General features: G+C 33.6%; 2 protein-coding genes across 2 annotated transcripts; one reads left to right on the forward strand and one right to left on the reverse strand.

The window, feature by feature from the left end:
* The first annotated feature begins 416 nt into the window (after positions 1-416).
* Positions 417-3,296, forward strand: LOC131940714 (NF-kappa-B inhibitor cactus). The gene is made up of 2 exons (XM_059299479.1): positions 417-539; positions 1,507-3,296. The coding sequence occupies exon 2, from the start codon at positions 1,536-1,538 to the stop codon at positions 2,646-2,648; it is 1,113 nt and encodes a 370-aa protein (XP_059155462.1). The 5' UTR covers positions 417-539; positions 1,507-1,535; the 3' UTR covers positions 2,649-3,296.
* An 89-nt stretch (positions 3,297-3,385) lies between these two features.
* Positions 3,386-9,856, reverse strand: LOC131940715 (prefoldin subunit 1). The gene is made up of 4 exons (XM_059299480.1): positions 9,747-9,856; positions 6,607-6,773; positions 6,035-6,119; positions 3,386-4,023 (listed from the first exon to the last, which is right to left on the reverse strand). Exons 1-4 carry the CDS (start codon positions 9,786-9,788, stop codon positions 3,937-3,939), a joined length of 381 nt encoding a protein of 126 aa, XP_059155463.1. The 5' UTR covers positions 9,789-9,856; the 3' UTR covers positions 3,386-3,936.
* Between the last annotated feature and the right edge of the window lie 1,868 nt (positions 9,857-11,724).

Below are 11,724 nucleotides of genomic sequence, written 5' to 3' on the forward strand. Positions count from 1 at the left end.
AATTCTAACTTGTGTCATTTTGGGCTACGTACAGAAATAAAGAAAATTGCCGATTGCTCATCAGCTGATTGGCCTATACATAGTTGATCTATTTTTGGCTTTGTACTAGAGTCCTACCAGGAAAAGAAGTAGTATTGGAAGATACCACTAATGTGAAACTCCGTGCTCATGATCTTCAACAGTACTGCGAAAAAGGAAAACAATTATAAATTATTTTCTAACTCTGGAAAGTTTCCTTGTATTATTAATGTTAACTAACGAACGTAGAATTGCCTTGCCTATATGAAACCGCTTGCAATGAATATAGGGCACAGTCCTAAACTGCGACACTGGAAATTCCATCCATATTTAGCTTAGGCCTACCGACCAAAGGAGCTGACTGGGAAAATCCCAGCTCTCCTTGTATAAAAGCGCCCGCTGCGTGTGTTAACCAGTCAGACCAGTAGTGAACGCGCAATAAGCTCAGGCTATAATAAAAGGATTTATTCGTTTTACAGTGCGCAAGGACTTCGCTAGCAGCGTTTGTTAAATTTTGCTCTGTAAGTATTGATTGGACTTACTTCGGTGTAATGATGACTTCTAACTAGTTACATAGACACGTTAAATATATTAAGGTATCATTTTATTTCATAATGTTAGCAATTCCAGTAAAATTCAAAGCGAATATTGCAGTTGGCATTGCAGGGTTAAGGCAAGGGGGTCGAACGCTGCAATACGTCAACCGCCATCTTTTAACTATAATTTTCTAGCTTCATTATTTTAGTCTACTTGCCTTATGCAACGATATTTAAAGTTTAATACATGTTTGCATTGGTTTTTTTTATTCTAATTGTGTGCAAGTGTAAATTAAACTTTGCATGTTTATAAAAATTTAGATCAGACTGGGAAACTACTTTTTTTAACCGCGCGTAGGCCGGAGGCTGTTAATGTGTTATTCGCCCCGATCATATGTAGATCTACCTTGTTTTGAGGTTATTAGGCCTGGGTGCCTAGATTTTCTAGATCTAGTTTTACTGACTCTCTAGATTAAGATGTAGATTTATAAACTGTTAATCTAGATCTAGGTATTATCTAGAAATCTAATACACTATAGCTATTCAATGTTATTGAATGTGCGTGATTTAATCATTTTTAATGTAAGGGTAAAAACTAGTTTCAAAGGTGTAAGAAGCATCTCTATTGCCACGAATATTTTTTTTTTAAAATACATCTAGAATCTAGATCTAGATCTAATTTTAAAATATGATAGATCTAGATCTACATTTTTTTTTAAATACTTAAATTTTTTGCTTCCTTCTCTTAGTCTTGTTGTTTCATTCACAAATTGTAGAATTGTATATGAATTTTAAAATGAAAATATTAAAATAATGATCTTAAAGCAATATTCGTGGAAATGGTACACATAATGTGACATATTTAATTATAAAACAGTATTTTTAGTACACATATTATAAAATAGTGTTATTATTATATATCATCATAACAATTTTCTTTTTCTTATTGCAGAGATATTTCTAGAGACTGAAAATCTGCAGATGTTTAGTTCAAAAGACGAAATGCAGCACAGTAGCTGCGACAAGTTTTCCAGCTCCAGGCTTCACCCAGGTGAAGAAGACCCCCTGGACTCTGCCTACTTTTCGGAGGAGCGCCAAGACTCTGCATATAGTTCCATTCCGCATACACATAATGCAGATACAGAGAAGGTACCTCATGGTTCGGGAAAGCTCAATTCAATTTCAGACAGTTTTGGTCAGTTGAGCTTAGATGCATCCCAAACTAAGCCAGCCTGTGTGGATACAACCAGCTTAGAATCTGGCTGCTATAGTATACCAGAAGAAATCCCTGCAGATCCTCCAAGTGACTCATGGTCTAAGGAGATCAAATTTGTCATTCCAATTGAACAGCGTGTGCAACTTTTTGAAGGCGACAGAGATGGTGACAACAAACTTCATCTTAGTATTCTAAAAAACAGCACAAACTTATCACTTCTCATCATTAAACTTGCACCAAGCTACTACTTTTTGAACTACTGCAACTTTCTCAGACAAACGCCACTTCATCTTGCTGTCCTTACAAACCAGCCTACAGTTGTAAGGAAATTGCTGTGTGCAGGAGCTGAGGCTACTGCACAGGACAGAGATGGTAACACAGCTTTGCATCTGGCCTGCAGAGAAGGCTATGAAGACATTGTTAAACAACTTTTAATGCCTGTGCAGTATGAAGAAACACAGGAAAACACATATGACATTCCTTTTCAAAGACTACCTCAGGATATGAGTATCAGGAACTTTGAAGGAGAAACATGTCTTCATATTGCAGTGCGACATTCACGCATAAGGATAGTTAAAATGTTATTGGACTCTGGTGCAGATATTAACATTGGTGATGGGAAAAGTGGTAGAACAGCCTTGCACATAGCATCTGAGCAAAATCTTGTCGAACTTGTTCTTTTGATTCTCAGACGAAGTGACACTGAAGTAAATGTAAAAAACTATGCTGGGCTTACCCCAGTGCAACTAGCATATGGAAGGGGACATGAGAAAAGTGTTGACCTTATTTGTAGGCATATTGGAGCATATGATGTATCTTTAAGTGACAATTCTGATGCTGAGGACTATTCTGATGATGACATGTCTGTTGACTTGTAAAAATTATTTTATGTATTTAAAATAAGTTTTTCTTCAAATTGTTGTGACACCCTTGTGATTTGAGAATTAGGATAAGTATGAAAGAACATGAATGGAATTAAGTTACTTAATCTAATGTCATGAAAGTTTATAAAATATCCATTGTGCAGCAACATATACATTTTTTTATTATATTTTAATTATGCATTTCTAATGTCTAATTGGATAATTCACAAGATATAAAGTTTAATTTTCAATCTCATATTATCCTGTGACTTATTTCAACTGAAACTTGCCTGTGGATTGTCCTACATCGAATCCTGAGGATAGTGTATGCATAATATTAATTAGTGGTGGAATACCTGTGGTGTGAATGTTAAATTATTGTTCCTAATTCTCTAATCCCAATGGTTTTCCTCTTGTTTATACTTAATAGTACACCATGCAATATTAGGTATTAATACAAGGGGATTATTTGTTTGTAAATTATTTGCTTAGTGTTTTTTTTTTTTTTTTTTTTGAATTATGCAAATAAGTGTATAATTATTGATCATCTGTCTAGAGAAATGTGTATTATTTCCCTAAAATTTGAATCTACTCATACATTTGCTTCTTTCACTGTAAATTATGTTTTTTCCATTGACAATAAATTTTTTGTTGATAATGTAACTGGTCTTTTATAGTTTATTTTTACACATTTCATGTGGTTGATTTATCACCATCTTTTCACTCACTATAAGACAAGGAATACTGTAACATAACAATTATTTAAAATGATATCAAAAGATTTATTTCATTGGTTTAATGAATACAAAAAACCATATGGAAAACAGAATATTTACTAAGTTGATGTTCGCCAATTCAAACCAGATTGAATGGTTATACAGTATCATAAAGCATTTGGTTTGCTACATAAGAAATATTTGCATCATATCATGTTTGTTTTATTAAAACAATGTAGTAGGGAGTTAAGCAGTCATTAACAATTATTCTTAAAAATAAATCTATAATGACATAGGAAATACTTATTATTCATGATTAAAACTAATAAAAGCACGCATAACCACCTCAAAGTATTTTTAAAAAGGCTCAGTTCTAAAATAAGTTAGTTCAAAAAGTTGCAGTTTGATAAAACAGGCAATCATACTTCTTCAGGTTCATTTAAAAAATAGCCATAAGCTAACATCAGATACAACAACTTCAGGTAAACACAACACACTGATGACACTGACACATCATAAACAAGAAAAATTAACTGAATCATACAGACACATCATACGAAAAGCGGATAAGTGAATGTGGATATCAATCAGCGAGTATTTTGCTTGGTCATCACTAGTTCTCTAACATTGTTTTTGAATTCTTCCATATTTCTCTGATGGTATTCTTTGGATGACTGGAGGAAGAAAAAAAATAAACATAATTACACAGGGGACGGAGTGGTCTAGCGGTAGAGAGCTGGACTGCTAACCAGTAAGTCTCGAGTTCATATCCGGGTTCAAGTCAGTAGACCGTCCTTGAGTCCACCCAACTCTGATGGGTACTTAACTAACGTTAGGGAAAGTAAAGGCGGCTGGGCATAGTGCTGACCACACTCTACTACTTCACTTGCCCTAGAGACCGTCAGGTTTGAAAAGGGAACTTTTTACACAGGGTATGATGCAATCAGGACTTGACTGCTTCAAACAGAAATAGCTATATGCAAAATTGAAAAGGAAACTCTTTTTATGGTGAAATTCAAACCTGTATAGTCTATAGGGTAAGTGAGGTAGAGATCACCTGTTTCTACGAGTTCTAGCATATGAAGGGATAGTGTAATCAGCACTATGCCCAGCAACCTTCACTTTCCCAATTGGTGTGAGTCAGGTGCCCATCAGCGCTGGGTGGTCTCAGGGATGTTCTACTGACATGAACTTACACCTGACTTCGAACTCAAGACTTTTGGCCACATAGTCAGAACTTAACCATACCAGCACACATAATCAGCTACTAGTCTTTGACATAATAAAATCTAATCTAATGACTGCATAAGACCTTTGACATTACAAAACCCCTAAACTTTGGTGTGTCATGTTACATATTCTCTCACTAACAAGTGACTAACTTTGAACAATAACAATACACGTATTGAATATAATTGTTTTTAAAAATAAATAAAGATTAAAAAGTCTACAGCACCATATGAATATGACCAAGTAAAACTATTAGGTTTAGCTGTTAATTTGGATTCAGAAATCAGATTACAGGTAAAATACAGTTTTTGGACATGCTAAATGATATTTTGGAAGTTAGTTTTTCAACCATTACTCTTGTTCAGTTATCATTTAACAATGTTCAGATGATTTAAAGACAACAGAAAATGTTTAGGTATTCAGTGCCAAAATTAGAGTTAGTCACTGAATAAATCTACTTTTGAATTTCATTTATTTAATTACCAAGAGCTAACATGTTGCTATCATTAACTTTACAATTAAAATATTAAATTTAATGTTTGTTTTGTTATAGTTTTTTAACATATATTTTCAAACTACCAATCATCATGGTATTTTAAATTATTAGAAAATCTAAAAATATAAGTGTTGAGCAGAATAAAACAAAATGGGAAGGAAATTCCAGTTGTTAACAAGGACAATCCAGATTTATTTATAGATATAGAAATTTCAGTTGAATAACAATCATAAAAAGATGTGATAAAGCTGAACTACTGAAATCAGCTTGCAAAGTAAATGTGATTAGGTAATTGTTATCTTATTTGTGCCAATTTTTTATTTGATGCGGATAGTGGTAAAACTTGTATTACATATGATATACTATAAGGTTACTAATTTTCTCCTTAAGTTAAGGATGACTAAAAGCAAAAATTAACCTTACTCAAACTTAAAAGCTAAGTTAAAGAATATAATTAAAAAGACATTAATATAAGTTGTAACCTACCAGGGGAGGGGAGGAAGTGGAAGCACTGATTTAGTTTTATCCATATTCCAAGGGAGCTAATCATTACTATTATAGCAAAAAAGAATTATTAAGGAGTTAACTCCCTAGTGTTCAAACATTTGCAGCTGTAAAAAAAAACCTTAGCAGTAATACAAAAACTGAAGCCATATTGGCCTATCGATTAATAATAGTTTAGGTAGTGTATACTTGCCATACGATATTGGCAATAAACATTATCATACAGGATTAACTGAGAGATATACACAGAAATGTAAGTCAATGCGCAATATTTATTGAAAAAAGACCACACTAAAAAAGTTCAAAAAATGCACTTAAAATAAGTTTTAAAAAAAAAGGTAATTCCTTCAATTACAATAGTAAAAATGTTGATCACAAGACTGGACCACAAGTTAAAGCTAGTTAAGTAGGAGTGACGTTCTCATTACTTAACATTATTTATTTTTTTAACATACCTCTAGAACTTTAATTTTTTCAGCAAATGTCTGTTGTTTGTTTTTTAAATCTGTAATTATTTCATCCTTGCTTTGAAACAAAAACCTAGTGGAAATAAATTAAAAAGCAAGTGATTATTCCATGAAAAATACATTGTTATAAAATATCATAGAATTGTAAAGGTTGAGAGTATGTATCGGCAAAGGTTTTTGCATAAATAAAAGATAGATACTTTTTACAAGGTAAGCAAGGTTGCAATATTTTAGTGTAATATGTCACTGTAGTGCAATAAATCATGAAATTAAACCATGCAATACTGTCAAGTTATTTGTCTACATCTGTCATAACTTGGGAATCAGAACCTCATGAAGAATATAATAATGGCTAGGGAAGAAAATGGTTGTTGAATCCCTCTCACAGCATAACATACATATACTTTAATCGTGTTACTCTAACTTAAAATACATAATTATAATGATTGAAAAAAAATAATTTAAAACAAGTAAAATAAATAAACATTATTTTTGCTTTTATAGCAAAATGCTATATAAAACTAAAACAGACATTAAAAATAATTTGAAATAGAATTTACATTCTCCCAATAGTCTTGTAAACAGGAACATCAGATGGTAGACTGGTCACCTCAGATTCAACAAGCTGGGAATGCTGAATTTTCCTGTTTAAGCTTTCAATCTGTGCATTGGATAGGCGGATCTGATTCTCTGCTTGAATCTTTTTCATGGACAACTCAGCAAAAGCCTAAAATAAATTATTTACAAATAGTGATATATTATTTACAAGAAAAGATACATTTATAAGTGCTGAGTGCTGGAATATTCAATAAATAATTACAACTTAAGCAATATCAAATCAACCAATGCAGTTTATTTTATGGGATTCACTTAATAAATGGGGCATAGATGTTTATGGTGGTGACAAAACTAGAGTGGTCAGCAGACAAGCTGGTTTTATTTAGATCAAGCATCAAGGTCCTTGGTCATTGCCAAACTTAGTTTAACTTGTGAATGCTACAGATAGATTGACATGTCTGTTACTTATATTTGAAAGACTTCTTTTAATTTAATAATTTAAAATATATGTCTGAATATTCTTCATGTCCATTTCACCTGACCTATATCAACTAGTAGTATGTCTTTCACCTAAAAGAATTTTCAAACATAATCTTTAGGCAGTTTAACAAGAGTAACTGCTGATTCCTGCTAACTGATATACATCGAGGGTTTACGTTTTTACTCGCTGGTCAAAGTAATACTAAAAGTATTATTTTTTTTAGTATTATAATTTGATTAAATTGCATAAATATATTATTCATTATATTTTCAACATCTTGACTAACCACAGGCATCCTTTTTTTTCCTATGTAATTAGTATGAGTAAAAATCTACTTGCTAAAAAAATAGCTGATGGGGCTCCACATCAACTTATCGAGGAGAGAAAACTAAAAAAACAACTGACTTGCAGTTTTTTCTTGGATGGACTATGGAAGAAAATCGGGCTGAAATCAGAGTCAACAGTCCATACAGCCTTAACAGTTTGACTTGTAAGTAATACTTAATTGAGTTAATTGAAATTCTGTCCAACACTTAGTAACAAAGAACCAGGTATCAATGAAAAGCCATCAATCTACTCTAGCTAACTCATATGGTTTAAGATACAATAGTAAAAAATAATTGTACCATGCTACAACCTAACTAAACTTAGTCCACAGGTAGTAGCATGAGAAATTAATTTTTTACTATTGTATACCAAAACCAAATAACTTAGCTAGAGGGAGCAATATTATTCTTTCCATTGATACCAAATTTATATTTCTAGTATTAGGCTATTAGAATAAGATACAGTTTTTTCTATTTATTTTTCTATTCTATTTTATTTTTCTTATATAAGTCTATAAGATCTAACATTTGACCTATTACTGTACTGTCTTTTTACAAGGACTTATGGACTTGATCTAGATCTTTATCTTTTTTTATTTCACCTACGTCTAACATTTTCTGTCAACACTAAATTGCTAAGATGAAAAAAATCAGGCAGTTCTGATATATATTATTAGATTGTGTTTGACCAGATTTCAAAGCACAGGCAAATTATGATACTACTCTATATTATAGTTTCTAGATCTAGTAGTAGTAGTTGAACTTACTTAGATCTACTTAGTCTACAACTAAGTAGATTTTCTTTAATCATTTGAACCCACGGTACCGCTTTATCGGTCTGAGCTTTAAATCTCCATGCCCAGACGTACCAATAAAGCGGTGTTAGACACCTTACCCCAGATCAGCAGTCTGTACATGAAATTGCGATATTAAAAAAGTATGTAATTGGTATTGTTCGACTAGCGGTTATTTTCTGTCATGGCTGCGAACATTAACAAAATTTTTGCTCTGTTTATCATTTACAATGGAAAGACGATTTTAAAATTCCAAAACCAGCATTCTACCTATGTCTACATCTACCTATGTCTAAAAGAAGTGTCTACCAACAGTACACGGACGACCCGGTTAATTGAAATAATTAAACTAAATAGGCCTAGGCCTATTCATAATCATAGTTTATATAATATATATTTTATATTGAGAGTCTGTTGTGTGTACATTTAACTCAGTACCTCACAGGGACATGGGGATTTTAGGTTCAGGAGCTAAGTCTGCTAAGGGTTCAATTAAGTTCAAAATTTCAAAAGGGTTAGCGGTTAGTTAGGCCTACGTATTACTACGTACCTTGGTAATAAAATCGTTTTAGGTACGTAAAATCGCCCGCGGCTAGTAATGTACGAAAAAGTTACCTCATTGCCAAGGCTTTAATAGAAGTATATTGTGATATATTTGTGTCAAATATTAGAGATAAATGAATAATTAACCTAAATCAATGGCTAAATATAACAATATAGGCAAGAAATTAACTTAAAACTTTAAACAGTAGTGTTTGCGAGCAGGATTTGCTATATAAAAAGCAGCAATCTGTAAGTTAGAGTGGCTTCCCCTGAATCTTGCACTATAAGTTTACAATAAAAAAAATAAACAAGATGGCTGCTATAGTAAATGAGCATGGTTGCATCTGTTGGAAACATCGCTAGCCTTCATTTATTACTGAAAAGTTGTAATTCAGTTGTTTAAAAATTGGTACATAGATATAAAATATAAATGAAACTTTGAAACATTTTTTTAATTTTCAAAACTAAAATCCTCCTTTAAATGTGAAATAATTATTAAAATTTAAAGAGTCACCTGTTTTTCACATTACTAGATCTAGTCGCGGGCGATTTTACGTACCTAAAAAAGGCTAAAACGGTGCAAAATGATAGATTAGGCTACCCATACACCTGGTACTGGTACACCTTTAATAATTTAAATTGATATGATTTTTTACATTGGTAGCATACTGACACATGCATTTAAGAACAAAATTTAAAGGATGTTAATTAAAATTTTAGATCTTATTAAATCTAGATCTTATTAACAAAAGAAAACAGAAAGTGAGCCGTTGGAATGTGGTCTACTGGAACGACATACTCGTACTATCGATAACAGAATAACAGGTATTTCAAAGTAATGCCGAAACTAAAGTAGAATAGATCTAACAATAACTGTTCGAAATAAGAGGTAAATTTAATGAATTATTTTAACTTGATACAGTTACAATTAAGCAGGGAAAAAAGAATAAGAAGGACATGAAATAAATGCAACATATTAGATTTCTATAAGTACACACGTTAGCAAGTTCAGGATCTGTGATTTGGCCGGTTGCTGCCATTTTGGATTTAGAGTAGATAACTCTAAATTTGTTTCGTTACTAGACTAGATCTAGATCTAGTCTGCTTTAAAAAACAATATTTCAAATCTTTATCTCCCTGGAGACAGGCCTAGCAACATTATTTGCCTAACTTTTATTCATTAGGCAGGCGCAGGATCCACACAAGGGAAAGTTCTCATATTTAAAAACAACCGAATAATATTTTCATTTGCAGTAGACTATTATTTGTGTCTAGTAATAATATTTTTTTATTACTGTGTTAGCGTAAAGAGACTTAGTACCTATTGGTTTTCAAACTTGAGCAGTCAAAACAGGCACCCATCGTCATTTCACCATTCCTTCAAAATCCTACCACCTCACAAACAGTGTTTCTTCCAAACTTTTTTCTCCGGGGGGGGGGGGGCACTTGATATTTTCGGGGGGGGGGGGGGGCGGACACAATTTTTTCCGGGGGGGGGGGGACACTAGTAAAAGTATATGTTTTCTATATAAAGTTCAGTTCTTTCGGGGGGCGGTAGACTTTCTTCGGCTCTGCCCCCCCCCCCCACACCCGAAGAGATGCCTGGAAGAAACTCTGCTCATAAAGACTGTGTAGCAAATAAAGAATAGGAGCAGGTATTAAAAAAAAAAGATAGACCTATATAACACATAAGGTTTCCATTTTCTGACCTCTTTGCTTAGCTATGAGGTAAAATAAATCAGACCCATCCGCTCTCCCCCACAGCTAAACTTGTCATTGCTAATGTATAATAATGAGACGCCACTTCTCCACCACCCACCCAACCGTCCTTGAGCTAAACTAAATCATTGGTTGCAAAGTTGTACAAACCCACGCCCCTAGAGCTAAACTAATCTCTTGTAAAGTTGTTGTTTGGACAGACGTCTCCTAGCGCTAAACTAATCATCGGTAATGTTTGTTTGAAATAGAATTCTCTAAATTTGGAATCACCGCGTCGAATTACTTTCTGATAAGCAAAGGGAGACAAGGTGGTGAAAAATAATTTTTAACTCATTAAATAGGTTTTGGAATATTTGTTCAACCTACTTCGAGCATTTGTTTACAAGAAATGATTAAATCGGAATTGATTAAGTATTTTAAAGATAATATTTAGACAACTTGTTTAAAAATTGTTTAAATTATTATTTTTTCAACAAAAAAAGTTGTTTTACGTCTGTTTTAGTTAGCAGAATTACAGCAAAAAGATGTTACGTTCGTGCACACAGACCCTTTCCCTTTCTCTCCCCCTCTCTCACACACACACACTGACCCCCCCCCACATACACACATACACACATACACACAAACACTATAACACATCCACAGAGTTTCTTTCAGGCATCTCTTCAACCGCCCCCGAACGAAATAGATTTTATATACAAAATAATATATACTTCAACCAGAGGCGTAGCGACCCTTCCCGGCGCCCGGGGACAAACTTTCAATTTGGCGCTCCCCTCGGAAGCAAATTTTTCAAACGTTTGATTTGCACCCCCCCCCCCCTCAAACTATTTATACTGCAAAAATGCAGCTAAAATGTCATTTTAATTTGTTTTTATGCCCGGGGACATATGTACCCCCCCTGCCCCCCCCCCCTGTGACGGAAATGTACCTCCCACCCACAAATAAAAGTTTCAAATACCCCTTTCTAGCCCCTCCTCCCACCCCCGGAGAAAAATGTCCGAAAGAAACACTGCACATACATATATATCGACTCGCGAACATACACCTACTTGTTAAAACTGTGAGTACATTATTGATTTTACTTGAAACCTGAGACGACCAGAGACTGAGATAAGCTGCCATTCATGAGCCTGTTTGGTTGTTAGGGGAAAAAGATGTGATTGTTTACATAGTCTTGTCAGTAGCGGCGGTGTGTAGATATAGTTATGATGAGCAGTCGTTAGGCCTAGTTTGAAAGGTAGTGGTTGTGGTGTG

The sequence above is a fragment of the Physella acuta genome, unplaced genomic scaffold, assembly GCF_028476545.2.
Source record: "Physella acuta isolate Inbredline_101_S28 unplaced genomic scaffold, ASM2847654v3 ptg000326l, whole genome shotgun sequence".
Classification (NCBI taxonomy): domain Eukaryota; kingdom Metazoa; phylum Mollusca; class Gastropoda; family Physidae; genus Physella; species Physella acuta.